The sequence below is a fragment of the Choristoneura fumiferana genome, chromosome 27, assembly GCF_025370935.1.
Source record: "Choristoneura fumiferana chromosome 27, NRCan_CFum_1, whole genome shotgun sequence".
Lineage (NCBI taxonomy): Eukaryota > Metazoa > Arthropoda > Insecta > Lepidoptera > Tortricidae > Choristoneura > Choristoneura fumiferana.
This window is the reverse complement of record NC_133498.1, coordinates 889,807-911,648: the sequence shown is the minus strand read 5'-3', so window position 1 is coordinate 911,648 and position 21,842 is coordinate 889,807. Positions and strand designations below refer to the sequence as shown.

Genomic DNA, 21,842 nt, shown 5'->3' with positions numbered 1-21,842 from the left:
ACAAATCTTCCACCCTGGAACGTGATTCACTTTCCACGATTGCACCATAGGAAATTTGACACCACCAATACATTACGTTCACACAGCAGTCAAAAGATCAATCACCAGCACCAATATCTGACACAACAAAACGTGCAGAAATATCTGATAACACTCATTTCTAGGACGTGTCAGATATTTTTGAACGTTCTGATGTGGCTAATATTAACCTCTCGGATGTCAAAAATAAAATAAAAAACTTAATTCTCATTTGTTTCAAAGCATACAAATTATACAGATTAAAATAAAAAATAGGAAAAGTAGCCTAATACTTGGCACATATTTGTTTGGACTAGAGATGAAACGGATAGTGTTTTGGCCGGATACCGGATATACGGCGGAACCGTTAGCCGGATATTCGCCCTAGTTTTACGTACAATTAATTAAGCTAATTCGAACATGCGCATGACACTCCGTGCAGGTTGCAACTTGTAGAGTATAATTAATTAATTTAAGGGCTGTTTCACCACCCACTGATTAATTTTAACTGACGGATAAGTATGATGTCGTTTCTGTTTGTTTTGTTTGAATAGACGCGAGACGGTATCACATTTATCCGTCAGTTAAAATTAATCAATGGGTGGTGAAACAGCCCCTTAGAATAATAAACTGATGTCAATAATTGATAAATTCATAAATAAATACCAGTTTTTTATCATAACTATAAGTTTTTTACCATCCGGTATCCGGCTGGATAGTACGTAACTATCCGGTATTCGGCCGAATAGTAAAATAGTGGCCGAATAGGCCGGATATCCGTTGCATCTCTAGTCTGGACATACGAGAGGTTAATGCAGGTGACTACTTGGCTGGTTCTTGTTTTTAGTTGTAGTAGCGACTTGGTGTCGATTACCCTATAATGCATTTACTATTCCAAATGTATTCACCTTCCTGCCGGCTCCTAAGATTGTAATCGACCACAAGATGCGGCCCGGGCTTCCTCGCAGCGTAGGCGCTCTCCACCTCGTTGAAGAGAGACTTGGAGCGCATCGCTTTGAGGTCATTCTGTTTGAAGTTGATCCCCTGGTGGTCCAGGGACTTTAGGTAGTACTTCTCGTTCTGTTCGCGCCATTGCTTGTTGAAGCCCTGTGAAGAAATAATATTGAAATAAAGAAATTGGTGAATTTGAACTACCTGCCTTGAAGTTTCAAACATGGACAGTGGTTGACTGTACTGTATCTTGCGTGTTTTTGTGAACAATGCAAATAAAACGTAGAAATAAAAGCTTATATTTTTCAAGAATGTACTGTACTTAGGTGTGTTATAAACCAAAAGCGTGTAAGTGTTAGGTAAATTAAATGGAAGCGCAAACTGTAACAGGTTCGGGCTGAAAAACAGCGCTGAAGTGTCAGTCTGAAGACCTGACACTGTCAGCATTATGCTGATGCCCGAACCATTTGCCGCAATTTAATGGGTCGAGTAGCATGCGGGGATACTTTTAGGTTAAGGCGGGATTTTTATAAAAGTTCATTAACCCCTTCAATAACAACATTAGAAATCAGGTTAGGTTTGCATGGTAATGTACATCATATATTTTTTTTAGTTTTATCATTTCTTATTTTAGAAGTTACAGGGGGGGGGGGCACACATTTTACCACTTTGGAAGCGTCTCTCGCGCAAACTATTCAGTTTCGAAAAAAAATATTAGAAACCTCTCTAGAATATCATTTTTGAAGACCTATCCATAGATACCGCACACGTATGGGTATGATGAAAAAAATTTTTTGAGTTTCAGTTTTAAGTATGGGCCAGTATGGGGGACCCCTATAATTTATTGCTTTTTTTTCTATTTTTGTGTGAAAATCTTAATGCGGATCACATAATACATCTACTTACCAAGTTTCAACAGTATAGTTTTTATAGTTTCGGAAAAAAGTGGCTGTGACATACGGACGGACAGACAGACAGACAGAACGAATCCATAAAGGTTCCGTTTTTGCCACTGGCTTATGGAACCCTAAAAAAGCAATATTCACTGTCATTACATTAATTTCCAAAAAGGCCCCAAGTTTTTGTGTGCCCCCAGGGCCCGCGTGCCCAAAGACGGCCATGTAGAATTCCATATCACGAGCGGCGGATCGGTAACTGCGGCATTCTTTGGAGAAAGCCATCCAGTGGCGGCCTTTAACCTCGACGACTTACCTTCTGGGCCTCCCTCCACTCCTCCTCTTTAGCCTTGAGCCTCCTCAGCACCACGGGGACGGCCACAACAGGATTCTTCTTTAAGCCAGCAATGATGTCCACCGCCTGCAAGCACACATCATTTGTGATGACGCCTTACTACCTTGTATTTTTATATTGGTATTGTATGTAGTGCCACCACCAGTTGAATTCACGCACACACAAACATGTCATTTAATGACAGCAGGATTATGCTTTTCATGCAATCAGTTCTTTTTGTAGCTGTGTGTGTAATCATTTACTTCAACTCTCGTGGCACTACCTATAACAGTTCATTAAACTATTAACACTACGCTCATAGACGTTAGTTAGGAACTAACTAGTAAGAAGTACTAATAACATGGATTAGATTTGCAGACAGTTGAAGTCTGCCTGTGAATTTTAGAATCGCCAACAAATGTGTCTAAAACTTGAATCAGATTAAAAAAATTGCTTCTTAATTATCTTCACCCGGGATACTAACGAATTGTCAGCAAATCAAGTCCTTGTTCTTTAAAACGCATAGTCTTAAACTAGTAGAGCTAATACTAGTTGAGCATTTCTAAAAAAGTTTGTAGATTTGATTTGAGACTCCGATTTGGATAAAAATTTGCAGGTATGTAGAGTGAACGATACTGAGTCGTAATAACATAGTCTCTCAAAATGTCTCAATTGATTTGTATGGAAATTTCCTTTTTTGTTACTAAAACTCTATGGATTTGCGGTAACAAAAAAGGAACTTCCCATACAAATTAATTGGGACATTTCGGGAGACTATGATATTTAAACTCAGTATTGTGCACTCTATCTACCTGCAAATTTTTACCCTAATCGGAGTCGCAAATCAAATGTACAAACCACCTCAAAATAAACTTGCAAGCACTACATACATCACTTTTCCGTACACCATATTCATGCTTAAACAATCTGTACTACATATACAAACAACCTATCTTAGTAATAATAATGATTTAAACTTTCGCCGTTTCATTATTACCAGCACACCTTGGACCTATATCTTTGCCGCCTTCTACTAAATAAAGAAAACATTCAGTATAAATAATAAAAAAGGGAATTTCAAGAAAAAAGGTCGATTAATCAATATATTGGTATTAGTTTGAGATGTAAAAAAATTGAGTGTTGTGTGAAAGTGTGAAGTGCCAAAAAAAAAAAACAGGTAAAGCGCGAGCGAAACGAACGTGACACACGCCAGCCGCGACCGTGGCGATGTAGCCGAAACGTCGAGGTAGTTTTAACAATATTATCATCGTAAGTAAGTCAAAGGTGTGCTAAGTAATAGGACGCTAAAAAACATTTGCAAAACATACTACAAATAAATCAATAAAAAAAATGGAGTAAAATCTACCAAAAATACAACATAGACTACATACGAATACAATAAATAATAAAACTGCTGAGCCATCTATTCCTTATTTCATCATCAAAGACTGGCATTTCTGTAAAGTTGTACCTATTATTTCTTAGTTTACCGACCCAGCTTCTTTTTCCTCAGAATCGTAAGCATTATTTATCAATACTCATTCTGATGAAAAAGTGTCCCTCAATTTTTGCCCGTTGTTGTCGAGTGTCCATTAAATGTTGTTAAAAATGTTCACAATACTTCTTAAATAAGCTTTTGTTGAGTGTACTCCGAAGTAAATTTCAAATTCAGAGTCAATTCTAACGCTAAAAGTAGTAAACAATTGCAAATTAAAATTAATCCCATAAAATAATTACACAAATGTAAAAAAAAGTTACAACTTTTAACAGGAACACCCGCCTTTCCTTTACAGATAGTGCATAACGATTTTCCATCGCATATTATCGGAAAGTTCGTATTTACATTACAGCCACATTCAATACCCATTGTACAGCCGTAGGAGTAAGTCGCATGAAATTTGACGCTAAATTAAGTTGCATATTAATGGATATAAAAATGTCATGTCACTCATTTAATTTATAATACAATAATTGATTGACACAGTGCCATCGTGTTCCGATGGTGATCCAAGTTTTCAGATGGAAATACGTTATGCACTATATGGGCCATTTAACTTTATAATGTGTCATTCTGTTCCGGAACTCGGAAGAAATCACTGACATCAGTGACACACTTTGTTAGAAAAATGTTTACAATGCATACCACCATTTGCATGCTTAGGAGAAGAGCTATGAAGAAATTGCCTCAAAACTGTCAAAACTCCTTAGTAGATTTGTACCCCATAAAATAATACTTTTAACCTCTTCACCGCCACAAAACAAACAAGGTGACGTGCTCTGTACGCCACAGAAAAACCAGCGACAAATCAATTTGATTTTTAATTCCATTGCAGAAAGGTACATTTCGAGATGAATGTCGGTCATGTACAGATGACCGTGGCGTGTGAGGCATTCGATTGGCGGTCACGACTGGATGACTCTGGCGGTGAAGAGGTTAAAAAGTAACTCAAGAGACATTACCATGACAACCAGCTACACTAAAAAGTTGATTGACCCATATGTATCATAAACACTCAAGCTACTAAACTTAGTCAAAATAAAAATAAATTAAAACTAAAAATCATGCCAAGAGCTTGTCGCTCGTACCACCTTCTCGCCATAGATCCGCCGGAGCGCCCTCTGGTGGATGGTGGCCGAGTGCCCGCCGAGGCAGTCGTCCAGGCGGTACTTGGCGGCATCGTCAGCCGTCATGCGAGAGAGCTTCTTTTGGACGCCCTCGAGGACGCGTATGGTCGACGCGTTTGTTTCTATCACCACGTCCAACTGGAGGAAGATAAAGAGGTTTAAAAAATATATTAAAAGGTCTAATGGTCAGATTGTTCCAAATAATCGATTAATTTTTAGCACAAAATCATTTATTGTCAATTTCACGCGAGTTGTCGGTGACAAGAGACTTGCCTCTGCCTAACTATCGCATATTGTAACATTATACAATAGGTATACATAGTTACATGTGTGGCTACAATATCAAAATGTATTTGTTTGAATTCTAACAGTCAGTGGTAAAGCATAATCATAATTGAAAAACAAATGTTTGCTAAAAATTACATTTTTAATACAAGCTTTTTTGCAGACTATAGTTTTTTATTGACTGTACTTGCATTGACATATAACCTACACTTGTACATTACACCAAATTTCATGTGAATCCGACCAGTGCACGAGGACCGAAATTCATTTGCAAGAATTGAAGCTAACAAAAATCAATAAAAGGGCAAGCTAAATAAAAGCTATCCAGATCCTATGTTCAAAAACCATTAAAAAAAACTCGAAAAGCTCACCTCAAACCGCTCATCCTCACACCTATAGATATACTCTTCGTACTGGGTCTTTCTGGATGTCACGAACGTGGAGTCCTCACTCCAAGTCGGGAAGGATACCCATGTATCGTTGAGTACCTGGAACGAGGACGCGTTGTAATACTCGTTGTGGGGGTTAGAGGGAGGGGTTGGTGTGGGTAATGTCAGTAGGAAGGCAGCATGCGTTGGTTCAACAGGGTGTGTTCTGTGTAAGCACATCGCATGGGTTTCATCATTGTTGTAATTTACACTGCTGGGAACAGACCTCCCAGTATAAATAGAAGGCTTGACGTGATGCTGAAGTATTAGGATAGTTTTATAAATAGTAGATTGTATAACAAGAGCATAAAACGAGCCATTTTACCCGAGACGTTCATATAGCCACCCCAGCCAGTACGGCGAGGGTGGATAGTCAGGTCGAGGGGAAAATGGGTTAATGCTCGAGTTTCACACTCTGATTTTCACTTCGATTGCGAGGAGATGAAATAACAACAGAGGAAATATTGTTCACTTACTAGGTACCTTTTATTTTTCATGCATCGCCAATATAATTATAAATAGTTTTATTATTTATTATTTTATTATTTATTTAATTGATTTTTAGTGTTTTGACGACCAGATGGCCTAGTGGTTAGAGAACCTGACTACGAAGCTTGAGGTCCCGGGTTCGATTCCCGTGTCGGGGCAGATATTTGTATGAAAAATACGAATGTTTGTTCTCGGGTCTTGGGTGTTTACTATGTATTTAAGTATGTATCTATCTATATAATTATATTTATCCGTCGCTTAGTACCCATAACACAAGCTTTGCTAAGCTTACTTTGGGACTAGGTCAATTGGTGTGAATATTATATTTTTTTCTGTTTGTGGATCATAACACACACAAACCGACAAGCAAATTGTAAGCCAATAATAATTTAAAGCTTCGTATGTGAGCGTCAAACAATTCCGCAGTATAAACCCGAAAGGGTAAAGTTCAAGAGGGTGTAGTAACACAATGGTGACCTTTAAGCATTGCTATAAAGGTCAGTTAAAACTGGCATCTTAGATGGTTTCGATCACGTGACTTATTATTGTTTAGTACACACATCATATTGATATTGGTTCGTCGATGTTTTCCTTAAAATAATGGACTAGTTTGTATAGTATTACTGAAACCTCTTTCAATTTAATTCAGTTTCTGAACGATTTTTATCTTCTTCCTGTTCTGCTGTCTGTGGTTATAGCGGCACAGCGGTATGTGTGCACATGTAAAAACATAGGCCGTATCGCCTAACGTTTCTGGCGCTCGCGACCGCAATCAAATAACAGTTTTTGTATCAGGCGTCAGAAACGTTAGGCAGTACGGCCTCTGTTTACTTCACTTTCAATAAATTACAGTGGTGCAAATACTCTTGTATTTTCAATATAGATAGTGAATATCAAACATAATCTGGTTGTAACTAAACATAATTGATATGCAATTATCATTTATGTAAAAATAATAATTTAAAACATAATATACCTCGAAAGGCACATCATAAAGGACTGTTAATTTTAAATGACATCTGTATTAATTTGTAAATTATTTTTACAGATTAAAGTATACCCTTAAACATATCTTTATCTAGATATACGAGAAATAATAAAGGATACCGACACGGTTCTGACGCGTCTCCGCACGCCCCGTCAAATAGACTTGCTAAGGTTTCAGTTCCAACTTAACCTCGTTATCTAACGCTCAGTTTGGGGGCAAGTGATGGGGCACTTTCGATAATCTGAATTCTGAATAGATATAAAATGATAAAAGTTGATTTACTCACTCACAAACATATCCAAAGATCTGATTCATACTTAACAGAGCTCTGCTATAGTGATTTTTTAATTTATTATGAAATTAAATATTTTTGTTATTTGTTATTGTGTTTCATGATAAATCAACAATATTTTTTCCAAATCAAACTTCGTCGCCTGCTTGTAAAAATCCATTTCAAAAATAGGTACTATGAATGATTGACAAAAGAAATAATTAATGTGAAAGAAACTTATAGAAAAAAAAAAATTAGAAGACATGAAAAAGGTTTTATGATTTTAAAGAGAAAATACTACTTTATTTCTTCTCAAAAGAAGAATTTTATTTTGACAAATGACTTTCTTTGTAAGTAAATAATAAAAAAGTAATTGTGTGAAGCAACATCACTATTTTAGCTTGCCCCCAAACTGAGCGTTAGATAACGGGGTTTAGTTCTGATGCATCACGACACACCACGTCAGACAGACGCGCTAACCATACAGTTGTGACGCATCACGGCACGGCACGTCAGACAGCGGCGTGCTAAGCTTACCTCTTTGCAGAGCGGCGTGCGGCCGGAACAGCGGCGAGCGGCCGCCTCGCGCGGGAGCGCGCAGTATGAAGTGCCCAGGCGCTTGCAAGTCGTCAGATCTAGACAAAACAATAGTATGTATAGCGATGTTGTGATGACAGAGAAATTTTGCTGACTGCACTTTTTGTTGACTGTACTTGCATTGTCATCCAAGCTACATTTCCGTACCAAATATCAAGTCGATGCCATTAACCGTTGAGTGAGGAGTTCCGTTCTGCGGAGACGATCCTGGCCGGTCTACCAGGTTATTAGATTTACATAAGTATGTCTTTCAAGTCAATCGGACCACTGGAAGTGGGTCAAATTTAACCTTCCAAGATTCGACCCAAACAAACAAATAAACAGGGCAAATTATTTTTAAGCTAGTAAAATTCGGTCAAACCGTTTTTTTTTATTTTATTTTTTATTTGACTGGATGGCAAACGAGCAAATGGGTCTCCTGATGGTAAGAGATCACCACCGCCCATAAACATCTGCAACACCAGGGGTATTGCAGACGCGTTGCCAACCTAGAGGCCTAAGATGGGATACCTCACGTGCCAGTAATTTCACCGGCTGTCTTACTCTCCACGCCGAAACACAACAGTGCAAGCACTGCTGCTTCACGGCAGGATTAGCGAGCAAGATGGTGGTAGCAATCCGGGCGGACCTTGCACAAGGTCCTACCACCTGCTTTCAGAGGAAACTGGAATTTCATATATATTAGAAAGAAGAAGATATCGTGTCATATTGCCAGTTACCGATGTCGAGGGCGGCGTCCCCTTGCGGCCGGTCGTGCCGCAGCTGCGCCCCCAAGGGCCCGATGGGCTCGTAGCGCGTCTTGTCCAGACCGAGCAGGCTCGTGTTGCTTGAAGACATCTGGTAGCTGTTGTTGTAGCCTGCACCGACATTATAACGTTACGTAAAGGAAAGGAAGGATGTACGACCACGACCGTCGAAGAGTGGTCAGAACAATAAATTGCAGCCATTAGTTATATCAGGGTGGTCAAACGGTAATTTGTTTCATCAGTAAGATTTTTAGTCGAATGTTTTCGTGATTTCCACTCAAAGTCAAAGTGAAAGTCAAAATACCTTTATTCAATTTAGAGTATGACAAGCACTTATGAATGTCAAAAAGAATTATCACCGGTTCGGAAAAACCTCTGTTGAGAAGAATCCGGCAAGAAACTCAATGAGGTATATTTTTTTTAAACAGATTTACAATGTTTACAAAGTATTTAGCACAACTACATTTTTTAACACTGTAGATTCGCTATTTGGAGTAAGTCATCGCCTATGCGGATCGGATTTATTTCCAAATCAAACTTAAATACCATAAAAGTTTACATTTACCTACACGTTTCGTCCACATTACAGTGGCGTTGTCAAAAAAATCTGCCTCTTCGTTCAAAATGTATTTAATTTTTTCATACAAATTTTATGACTGTTTTGTGACGCCCATACCGAGAGCATGAAAAAAAAACGTCACAAAAAATATTTCTTTGGGACATTTTCTGACTACGAAGTGCCAAATTCGAACTTCGTATCGTGCCGTCCCGCTGACGCTAATATTATTTAATACGAGAGTGAGAGGGACCGTGCGACATGAACTTCATATTTCGTAGTAGCCGCTCCGAGCGGGAAAAACCATATTTTTACTAAAATAAAAATAAAAATGGTGAATATCCATTTCACTTCATCAGTACACACGTTTATCATACAAATATCTGGCCCAACAGGGAGGTCCAGGTTACCTGCGTTGTTATGTTGGTGGGGGGTGGGTGTGGGGGTGGAGGGGGGCGACACCGGCCCCACGAAGTCCTGCAGCCACTTGTGCAGCTCGGGGTGGCGGCAGAGGAACGGCGACGTCACCGCCACCAGCTCCGACGACGATATGATCTCGTTCGTGAAGAGGAGCAGGCACCTGGAATAAAAGGGAACGTTAGTGGAATCTTGGTGTGGACATGCATCTTTGAGGGGACCGGAGGGGTCGAAATTTCTCGAAAACTGTCAGTTTTTACTAAATTCATTTTTAGGCCGAGTTTCTACAGCGCCGAGGGAACAGCGCGATAACCGCATTCCACGCGGGCGAAGCCGCGGGCAAGAGCTAGCATGTTCATATTTTTTTTTTAATTGATAAAAGAAATACACGTGACTTTTTTTTAAATCCAACTGATGGAATAATTATATATTAGGAATCTAGCTACTATTAAGTTATACTCACTTTTTGGGAGACAGAAGTCTGTAATCCCTGATAGCGTCGCAAATTTTGGATTCACTTGCAATACCACTACTAAAAAGTTTAGTTTCAACATAACATCTGTATTAAGTAAACAAAAAAATAAATATTGCATCTCTTGAACACAAAGAGATGTTCAAGCGATATGTCAAAATAAATATTGAAATATTAAATAACTAATAAAAAACCGAATATTATCAAAGGCGGAACAAGATTATAAATTTAATTTAGCAATGTTAGACGCACGAGTTGTGTGATGTTTAAAAGCAAACTGACATTTTAGAGTTTAACTCAAAATAATGAGGGTAGATTACAACTGCATGTTTTATTGTTGTCATGATGCGAGAATTGAAGATGTTGAGGTGTAAAAAGAGGTCATATTTATTTTAATATTGGTAGCTGACTTACGGTAATAATTGTTTGTAAATAGACGCTCGATTTTTCGTAATTTCTATGTAAAATAAATTATTGCTAAAATGGCATAAATTAGCTTCGTAGACGTAGTTTAACCCGTTGCATACATACAAAAAAAAAATACTTTCCGTTGCAGACGCTAAAGAAAACTATATTCGCTGCACTTATAATTTCCCTTATGATACAATTTTACATATAACGTTCACGTTCAGTGTTGTTGAGGAAGGAAATTGTTGAAATGATTCACGTTAAACTTCACATCGAATGTATGATGTAGACCAAACCGACCCATGATTCATAAATCATAATGCATGCAACGAACCGCTTCGAAATATTGGGAGCTCGTCAAAAGTTATCGCAGTACAGTACCCGGCGAAGATTGCACATCGGTCTTTGGAAAGAGGCTCGGCTAATTTCGGCTTCGTAGAGCGTTGTCATTTTCACACACTACTAATGTGACGTTTGTCAGTCGTTGTACAGGTGCAATAGAGTACGGACGCATTTAGATGAAAATATATAATAAAGAGTTGTTGAATCCCCCCCAAAACTCAAAATTGCATTCTAGTAGTTGCATTAGCTCTCTATATATATCCGAAGTTTACATGTCATTAATTTGACGTAAACTAATAAAGTCCATAAAGGTGTAGTATTTATTTGATACAAAACGTTACTTAATAAATACGATGATTGATGGACGGTGGCCAGTGTTCGTAAATTCTCGTGAACAGCTAAATGTCCGGGTAAGCCCCCCCCCCGCTCTAAAATCTAAACCGGTGGGTGGAAAAATTTGAAAAAATTCAGAGTGGTAGTAAGTATATCAAACTTTCAAGGAAAACTATAACGGTTAAGTTTTCTTGAGAATTATTAGTAGTTTAAGAGCAAATAGCAGCCTAAGGTATAAAATATACCTAAACTTGGAAGATTCCGTATAAAATACGAAATCCTTAGAAAAATATTACTTATTTTTTTCGTAATGGCTACGGAACCCTGTTTTGGGCGTGTCCGACACGCTCTTGGCCGGTTTTTATTCCTATATCTCTACATGAGGTAAGAAAAAGGTTAAAAAGAACACTAATCTATCATATAGCCTTACCTCAAGAAGTTGTCATAGACCTCCTGAGAGCGTAGCGCGCGGCGCGCCCGGTCGAAGAAGTTGTATTCCTGTTGGGTGCCATACTTCGCAGCTTCTGCGTACGAGACGTCGCGGACCACGCCTCCCGTGAATGAGGACAGGCGGGACTTCTTCGGAGGGGGGCGCCCACTGCTGTGATCAATATTACACATATAATACAAATAAAATTGCTAGCCTGTCCTAGACTACTTCTTGAAGGACTGGCCGTTGTATGAAGTGGACAGAGAGCAGTGGAAGAATTGAGGGGAGGTCTGTAGCAGTGGGACAGAATAATACAACGGTGAGAAAAAAAATATTTACCCTAATATTAATACCGTAACATCGGGATACTTTGGCCCTGAAGGGTTACTGAAACCCGTCGCGCGTACGACTTTTTTGTGTCATTTTTGATAGTCATATAAGTGCCACGCCATCGAGTTAGTCCGCTTTTCAAGTTTTAATTACATCGTCATCATAATCAGCCATAAACGTCCCACTGCTTGGCACAGACCTCTTCTTCTAGTATGAGTCCGAGGGAGTTTTAAGTTTTTTTTTATATGATAGGGGGCAAACGAGCATGTAAGTTTCTTCTATATATAATTATAGTTTTATTCGTTTTCAGTTCTAATTCACCGTCTGTATTTTCATTACTTGTTCTAGTATGTACTTCTATATGTTCTAGAAGGGTGACTTACGCATCTGAGTGGATGAAGTGAAGCTGGGCGAGCGTTTCAAATGCTGAGGAGCCGCGGCGCTGGTCGACACGCCGCTGGAATGTTTCGGCAGCTGCTGCACATAAACAATACAAAATTACATACAATACTAACTACTTTTATCACCATTGATAAGTTCCTTTTACGGGGGGTGGCGTTCGCTACGCTCACACCGTAACCCACTCCACTCGCCTTTTTTTCAACTTACTTATACAACGTTGCATACAATATAACCCGGCTTAATTATGAACAGTGGCGAGTGGCTCAACAATCCCTGTTCGCGATGGTACAGTCGAACCATTTGATTCCTGACTCACCGTAAGTGGCACAATTAATTCCCTTGTCAAGCAATGCGATGTCACTACACACACACACACAATGGGTCACGATTCAGTTGGTTCGATAGTACATGAAATGTCATTAATATAATTAGTGATTTGTTGAGAGGTACCTGTGGCGCGGCATGGTGCGGGTGCGGGTGCGGCGGGTGCGGCGGCGGCGGCGGCGCGGGCGCGTGCGGCGGCGACGCGGGCTGGGCTGGTGCGAATCTCTCCGGTTCCGGCTCCACACGTTGCTACACACAAACAGACACGTCACAGCGGGGAGACACGATCATTACAGGGCCCTGTTTCTCAAAGCATATCAGTCTAATAATATTAGTGTTTTGTCTTATATGCTTCGAGAAACAGGGCCGAGGACGAATCACAAGAATGGATTGAACGAAAATAATGTGGCTAAGCACCGAATCGTCTATGAATCAAAATGACCACGACTTAAGATGGTCTAAAAAGCATACGAATATTTTTTGCAAAAGCGTCTTTATATAAAAATCCTGTTTCAAGAGAAGACAAAAAAAGTATCACAATGTGTTTGTAATGTATAGATTATTACCTGAGGTGGCATAAGCGGCGGCGAGCGCGGATGCGGCGGGTAGTGGGGCTTTGTGACCGCCTTAGCGTCCGGCAAGAACTGACCGAACTCTGCTAGCAAGTCGTCCTGGTTTTCAAACAGCTTGGCCACCTATCAGCAAGTTGGTAGGTTACTAAAGCTCATATACGGGATAAATAATCGCTAAGTCGCCATATAGCACGGAGAACAGATGGCCGTTGGGGCCGAAAAGTTCTCGTGTGGAGACCGCGGATCGGCAAGCGCAGCGTAGGACGTCCACCAACGTGATGGACGGATGACTTGGTTAAAGCCGCGGGGTCACGGTGGATGCAGGCCGCTGCCAAGCGAAGCAACCGCAGATCTATGGGGGAGGCCTATGTCCAACAGTGGACGTCCTACGGCTGAGGTGATGATGATGAAGTCGCTATACTCTTGACAGTGGTCGTGGTCGGATGAAGTGGTGGTTTATTCTTGTCTTCCAGCTTTGGTTTTCTAGGATCAGCGGTGCCGTCATATAGCGGCCGTAATAAAGCCGGTGAATGACGTCAGTAGAACGTTGTCTATGTAAACAAAATGGCACGATTTCCTAGAGAGCAGTAATTATAGGCAACGTTCGGGCGACACTTTACCGGCCCGGATAATACCGACTGTTTTTCGTGTACAAGCCTTACAAACTTATGTCAATTTGGGCGTGTACACGAAAAACCGGGTCGGTATTTCCATGTCGGTATTATCCGTACCGGTAACCGTATCCGGTCCTGTCTTATTTTCAGTGGCAATAAATGATTTTATTATTATTATTATTAATGTCACCCACAACGTTCTTGTGACGTCATTCGCCGCCGCTATATGACGGCACCGCTGATCCTAGGAAACCAAAGAAAGCTTTAGCCGCGTTTTACAACACCCACGTCGGCAGCATTCCGAGGTAGTCGTGTGTACCGAAATGTCACGATGGGAACGGCTTATTCACTACATCTGTATTGAGATATGGTGAAGGAAAACATCGTGAGCAAACCTGAACAAACCTGCGAAGCAATTCAATGGTGTGTGTGAAATTCCCAAACCGTACTGGACCCGCGTGGGAACTGAGGCCCAAGCCCTCTCATTCAGAGAGATCTGTGCCAAGCATTGAGACCTATATAGGCTGGGATGATGTATTAAAGATATTAACGTACCTGAGAATAAACTTCTTGTTCAGTTTGCTGCTTCGCTTGGGGCTCTTTAACATCCCTATGGCCCCTCTGGTACGCGTGGAGAATCTCCAGGAACCTCTTGTACTTGTCCGGTTGCCTTGAGAACCGGGACTGCGGACAAAGACGGGATATCAGCGATGTATAGGGGGGAACTTAAGAGGATTATGATTGGTGGTTTGGTCAGAACATAAAAATGCAGCCATTAGTTATATCACGGTGTTCAAACGGTAATTTGTTTCATCATTAAGTCTACCGAAATCATCTATATAAATGAAAAAAAAAAATAGCTAAATAGCTAAGGGCAAAGCTCGAAAAGTTAACATTTTTTTTTTATCTTTGTTGATATCCGAGACAAGTTCTTATGAAGAGAAAAATTGGTAAAATTACAAAGAATTATTTCCAGATGAAACTGCGGGTAAAACTATCTATAGAACTAGCAACGCGCCCCAGCCTCGTTCGGGTGTCCTTTTGGAAAATGGTAAGTGAAAAAATGTGAAGTTACCGCCGTGATTATTATACTTCTTTACTTTTTCGCCTCTTTTTGTATGTGTGGGAAGCCGGGACAGGTCTCTAATTCTAAACACAAAAATACCCTTGAAGGAGAAATTCTTGTATACTATTAAATTGTAAAAAAAACCATCAGCTCCAGAAACAGCTAACAAAAATGAAAGTTGATACGGCGTATGAGAAAAGTATGAATTGTAGGTATTTATTGGAATTGGTGAATTCATTAGAGTTTCGAAGTCGACGTACGGGAATGATCGATTAAGCAAGTCAAGTCCTTAGGACTGGTTTGGTTGCTCTTACATTTGGCAACTTTTTTAGAATCTCTAGGGGGGGGGACAGCTGTCCCTCCCTGCTCCCCCCTGGCGACGCCCTTGAAAATCGTCCACCGTTAACACTAAAACTAGGCATGTCAGGGATATAATAAAAATTAATAACTCACCTTGATCTTATTAACATATTCGATGGCGTGGTTGAACTCGACCGGCTGGCCGGCCGGCGCCGGCGGGGCATGCGGCCCAGACCCGGCAGGGGGCGCCACCGTGCCTGTAGTGACGACTAGTTAGTTTTGTTTGTTTGTTTGTGTGTGGAGGAGAGGGGTGGGATCGTCAGAACAATAAATTGCAGCCATTAGTTATATCATGGTGGTCAAACGGTAATTTGTTTCATCATTGAGATTTTAATCAGCAAAAGTGGATGCGCAATTATGGATCTTAGGTACAGTCAACTACTAAGACTTTATTGACATAAGGTTGTGTATACATACATATTTTTGTAACTTTGAAAGTAACGATAATTTTGTAGTCGACTGTACTTCTACTGCCGACTTTACTTAGAGGCATAAGTCAAATCTGAACTAAATATTACACAGAGTAAATATTTGGGACAATTGACTGACACAAATTGACCTAGTCCCAAACTAAGCAAAGCTTCTACTAAGGGATATTCTACTAGTCAACGGATAAACATACAGATTAAGATAAATACACGCTTGTATACGTATGAAACGTAGTACAAGACACGAGAAAAAACATTTATATTAATCGTACAAATATCTGCTCCGACCGGAGATCGAACCAGGAACGGAACCTAAAGCTTCATTTATGTTCTCTAACAACTGGGCTATATAAACATAATTTTAAAATGTTTTTGGTAAAAGTTTAATTTTTAATACAAGCTTTTTTTTGCTGACTGTACTTTTTGTTGACTGTACTTATATTGTCACCCAAACTACATTTGAATACCAAATTTGAAGTCGATGCCATTAACCGTTGAAGAGTTCCGTCCTATGGTGACGATCCTGGCCGGACCACCAGGATGTCACTATCAGATTATTCTATTGCCACCAGATTTACGCAAGTTTACCAAATTTTGACCCAAATAAATAAATAAACGAACAGGGCAAGTTAAATAAAAGATGACAAAATAAAAATTACTTATTCCTATTAACATTTTGCTTGTTTCGATTGATGTTTACTCATGTTACCAGATCTATTGAATAATGTTTTTGCATCGTATTTTGTCGAAGGTCGTATTTATATTTCTGTCTCATTTATTTTAAGTAAGCTAGTTGAGAAAGCGAGACAAATACGATTTTTTCCGACAATAACAAAACATTACTCACTATATCTGTACTCTGGATCATAACAAGGTAAATTATTCCATTGCGAACCACCTCACATTCAACGTAACAGAAGATCACATGACGCAGTTCCCGCTTCGTCAATGGGTAAATGAATGGCGGAAATCACGTATGAAATTATATTATTCAATTACTTGGTATATATTATTATTATTTAGAAACCTGTAGAGGTGTCCCACTGCTGGGCAAAGGCCTCCCCCCATGTCCTCCACTTGGTAATTCAGTTATAAAAACAACACTGAACTACAACGCAATATGGACGTCAAATCGTCTGCAATCTTTTTTTTACATAAACATACATACATACATTACACTACGCCTCTTTCCCAACGAAGGTGTAGGCAGAGACTATTTATTTTCACCTGCTACAATCCTGATAATACATCTTTCGGTTCATCAAGCTCATTAGTCTTTCATACATGCTTGTTGGTTGCATGTTTTACTAAATAAAAATTAAAAGTAAAACTTTATACTAGGCAAAAAAAATCTAGATGTCGGGAATCTTCGCAAACATAACCTTTTTAGGCTCCGCGAATAAAATAATTAACACTAAAAGGGCTATAACATGTCGTCACTACTTTAAAAAAATCTCGTATAATAAATACCCAATTGATATTTTTTCTGAGTGAACTTTATCAACGTTGGGGCCGAAAATATCTCGAACGGAGGCCGCAAACTGGCAAGCGCAGCGTCGGACGTCCAATAACGAGATGAACGGACGACCCAGTCAAAGCCGCGAGTTCACCGGGGCCGAAGCATCTGGAAGTCTATGGGGGAGATCCTATATCCAACTGGGGACATCCTATGCCTGATAATGCCTGAAGACGAGATTTTTCCAAAGTAGTAACGATGTTTTCGACAGTTTTTCTTACCTGGTGTATGGTGTATAGCCGCAGCTTCTATCTGCTGATGCGCCTGCGAGATATGATGCAGTGTGTTCGCCGGCGTCGCGTTCACAGACAGGTTGTGAACGATAGCGTTGTTCACAGACCTGTAACAGAGTTGACGTTAGATCGTCGAGTAAGATGCTCTGCTTTGTTGTTAGGTTGTGAAGTCAGAACATAAAATGCAGCCATTAATTATATCATGGTGGTCGAACGGTAATTTGTTTCATCATTAAGACTATACAGACGATCGTGCCAGGGCAGAAAAGTCGCTTTATGCTAAAATGTTATCCTTATCGAGACCAGGGCCATGTGTTTGTTATCGCCATGTTACCCCAGCGGTATGTTATATACAAGGTGTTAATTAAATAACTGAAAACCAGAAAGTAGTTTGCTCGTATCGAAAGTAGAATCGATTTCGCTATGTCTTCAATCAGGTTGTGTTTGCGTTTTTAAATCCCTTTTTTATTTCTAAAAATTACGAATGCAACATGCGCCTATTAAATGTTTTGGTGAGGTTTCATACTATTTAGATAATTTAATACTGGCCGTTTAAACGTCATACGCAACTGACAAAAACAAGTTATGAGTGTAGAGTTAGAAATCAAGGTAGAGTTACAGTACAGACTTAACAGAAGACACGAATATTTTTTTTAAATAATGAAGGTATTCGAAAATAAATGTAATCAACTAAGCTTAAAATGATTTTTTTTTTTGGGGTGTCTGAGGTTTTCAGTTATTTAATTAACACTATGCACTATACTCGTATTTGTTTTTTACGTTATTCTTTGTTGAGATTAGATACTACAGTAGTATCTGTTCAAATGTTGGTAAATGTTAGAAGCTGTCGTAGCCCAGTTGGTCTGACCTATGGTCTCTCAAGCAGATGACCGTGAGCTCCAAGCCCGGGCTCGCAACTCTGATTTATCTTGGGAATTTAGGTGCAAAATAACATTTGAAAGCTACCACAAGCTTTTCAATTAAAGAAAATATACTATCGAGGAAAATGAATCACGTAACAAGTTCCTACATTTTCATAATCAATTTCGCTAGATTTATTTGGCAGATGAGACATTAAGATGACGTTAATAGCACAGAAGTTCCACCATGATATGTGATTCAGTTTCCTCGACTGTACTGTCAAGGGCATAAATATATCCAAGGCGTCATAAATATCTATACGCCTTTATGCCACTAACCATAAGGTCGATGTATAATTTGATGCTATGGCTGTACAGATATTTATGCCCTTGACTGTGTACACCTGCAAATTAATTCAATGGTGAGAAGTTACCAATCCGCTCTGAATTATTGACAGATAGTTAGAAATGAGCCGAAATTCGTTTCACATTCGGTTTAACCGAATTTCGGCAGCTTGAACCGAACTTCGGCATTCGGCCGAACTTCGGTTTAAATGGCGAACATTCGGCACTAGAAAGAAAGAACCTAATTGCACTAGGTATTTCGCTAAAGCTGTCTGTCATATTAGTAAAATATGCAACAAAAATAAAATAAACTTAGTACCTAATTTATTAAACTCTAGATAACAATTCGTAAATCGAATAAAAAAAGTTTTTTGGGTTCAAACTAAACATTGTAAAACAAAGTATTTTTAATTTTTAAGGGTGTTTTCAACAATCAAATTTAATAATCTCTTCTTATGTATCTATCGTATTTAAACCAAAGTTCGGCCGAAATTCGGTCGAATTTTGATTTTTATCGAATGTTCGGCCGAAGTTCGTATTCGGTTCAAACTACATTCGGCCCATCTCTACAGATAATGTACTTACTGCGCGACAGGTAAAAGATGCACTAGTTGTGCGGGCGGGGCAGCGTGATGGACTCCAAGCAAGACCCCGCCGCCTGCGCCGAGGCCTGTTGGCGAGGGCATTGACACTGACACCTGTGGGAAATACATTAAATGAATATCACGGGTACAGTTGACAGCACTTGACCTAGTCCCAAAGTAATAGTATACAATATGGTACAAAATCATTTGAATTCGTTAAAAATATGATTCGTTTTTAAATTAATCCCTCATAGGTAAACACCATAAAATTATGATTTATTTTGTGGAAGCACATCTAATTTCGCGGGGCCTGGAAAAGTGCTAAATACATCTTAAACACCAAAAAACCGAGAACAAACATTCATATTATTTATACAAATATCTGCCCCGACCGGGGATCGAACCGGGACCTCACGCTTTGTAGTCAGGTCCTCTAACCACTGAGCTATACAGTCATCAAGTACAAAAACTAGTAAAAACAGTTGATTCATCCACACACCTGTCCGTTGCTCTTCACTTCAATCTTGTATCCGGGCGGCAGGAAGGTGTTGAAGCCCACAATCAGTTCCGGATGACCTTTGAAGAGGTCTGAAACCCTGGTGATAACGCCCGGTGTGTCGATCCTAGAATACGAAAGCCTGGTGAGATGGAGCGAGGTGTGAGTGAGATGTGGATATGGTTAGGTGGGTCAGAACATAAAAATGCAGCCATTAGTTATATCATGGTCGTCAAACGGTAATTTGTTTCATCATTATGATAGGTGTTTAAAAAAAATACATGCCCTATTGCGACTTGTGTATACCTATCGTAGAAAATGGACCAAAGAGTACCAAACGGGAAATATACTAAAGAAAATAAAGGCCACTTAACCTCCTAACGCCTAAGTCAAAGTTTTCATTTATGATCATCAAACTTTATGCCATTTATGATAGAGTTCAAATTTCAAATTACGATAAGTCCTTTATAAAGAACTTTGGGCGTTAGAAGCGTTAAGTGTTTATAAAAAAATAATGAAAATTAAAAATGTGATCTGATAAAACTCTTCTTAATATATAAGTTAATGTGTCTACTCCAATAATTATTTGTGATAGACTTATATTCTTTAAAAACGAATTAATGTTTATTAACGGTTTTTAAAGAAAATAATAGTCTATCACGAATAGATTGAATAGAATTGGAGTAGACACATTAACTTATATATTAAGAAGAGTTCAGACCACATTTTTAATTTTCATTAATGTTTTATGGAATAATCGAGAAAAACTAACGAAAATGCATCATTGCAAGCTCAGCAGGTATAAACGCTCTTAATTTCCCAATCCGCACTGGGCCTGCGTGGAAGCTAAGGCCCGAGCCCGCTGAGAGGCATGTGTCCTAGTATGGATGCATGTGGCGTGTGTACCAGTGGCGTAGCGTCACATATTTTCGTGTTAAAGCCGAAGCAAAGATCGCATATATCTTTTCATCACACTTGCTCGTAAACAGTGTCGTAACATGCAGGCTACCTTGGTTGCAACCCCCCAAATAAAACCCTCGACCTTAATGTGCTTGTCATGAAACCCGTGGTCGGTAAATGAGTCATTGCCCGTACTAATTTTCTTGTCATGAAGCCCAAGGTCGGTAAATGAGTTTGTTACTGCATAGTGTGCTGCACGCGCTGCCAAGGACGCAGTCAGCGGTATCGGCAATTTTTGAAAGAATATTAGTATTCCTTTTACAAATATACAATTTTACTCGCAAATGTGATGAAAAACATTGTATGTCGCACGGGCGGTACTAGAATTACGAACATCGACGCATTAAAGCCCTCAGTCTTCGACTCCGGGCTTCTAATAGACTCTCGTTCGTAATTCCTTATTTACCGCCCTTAAGACACAATGTACTATTCAGAAATCATGTATGTCCTGTAGTTTGTAAATATTGGGTAAGCCGACGGGAATAGGGTTCTATGGACGCTTCGTCACTGGTAGAGACTGAGATAAGATGTGGATTAGTGATTAGTGATGATAATAAAGTATCTACTCGTAAGATAGTAGTGAGAATAGAGAGGTCATTATTAAAACGTCTCAAATAGTCTCAATCGCCTAAATATTCGTGGCCACATTTTTTTATGAACGGGCTGTATTGGATGACATTTTCGACTACACAGAGTAGATAACCTGGAAACTGTAACAGAATCTTACCATTTCAACAAAAATGTGCCCACGTAAATCAAATCAATCAATCTCGCTCATGGATACAATATTATAACGTTTGAGCTCCACAGAAAACCAGCTTTGCTGCAGATAACGTGTGGCAACACATGCTGAGTGGCCCTTTTTTGGTGTCCTGTCGTGTCGCCACATAACTTACGTAAGTTTTATTGTTAGTTTTAGGGGCTGTTTCACCATCCATTGATTAGTGTTAACTGGCGTTTAGGTGTGATGCCGTCTCTATTTGTTTTGTTCGAATAGACGGGGACGGCATCACATTTAACCGTCAGTTAACACTAATCAATGGATGGTGAAACAGCCCCCTAGTGTCTCAGTCTTATTACCGTAAGGCGGTGGTACTGATGATACCAAACAAATTACTTTCTTTCTTTCAAATAAAACAAACGCTCGAATAACTTAGGAAAATTTC

The 21,842-nt window shown here is 39.5% G+C and overlaps 1 protein-coding gene across 1 annotated transcript in view; it reads right to left on the bottom strand.

The window, feature by feature from the left end:
- The window catches only part of Sin3A (SIN3 transcription regulator family member A), a 68,834-nt gene that overhangs the window by 10,627 nt on the left and 36,365 nt on the right, over positions 1-21,842 (bottom strand). Inside the window, exons 6-21 of the mRNA XM_074108424.1 lie at positions 19,720-19,843; positions 19,222-19,334; positions 17,420-17,538; positions 15,348-15,451; positions 14,384-14,512; positions 13,209-13,337; positions 12,769-12,891; positions 12,296-12,393; positions 11,587-11,757; positions 9,595-9,764; positions 8,602-8,739; positions 7,823-7,920; positions 5,481-5,597; positions 4,786-4,962; positions 2,182-2,286; positions 927-1,125 (exon numbers count right to left, since the gene is read on the bottom strand). Coding sequence (XP_073964525.1) covers positions 927-1,125; positions 2,182-2,286; positions 4,786-4,962; positions 5,481-5,597; positions 7,823-7,920; positions 8,602-8,739; positions 9,595-9,764; positions 11,587-11,757; positions 12,296-12,393; positions 12,769-12,891; positions 13,209-13,337; positions 14,384-14,512; positions 15,348-15,451; positions 17,420-17,538; positions 19,222-19,334; positions 19,720-19,843 — 2,114 coding nt within the window. The remainder of the gene's footprint in view (positions 1-926; positions 1,126-2,181; positions 2,287-4,785; positions 4,963-5,480; positions 5,598-7,822; positions 7,921-8,601; positions 8,740-9,594; positions 9,765-11,586; positions 11,758-12,295; positions 12,394-12,768; positions 12,892-13,208; positions 13,338-14,383; positions 14,513-15,347; positions 15,452-17,419; positions 17,539-19,221; positions 19,335-19,719; positions 19,844-21,842) is intronic.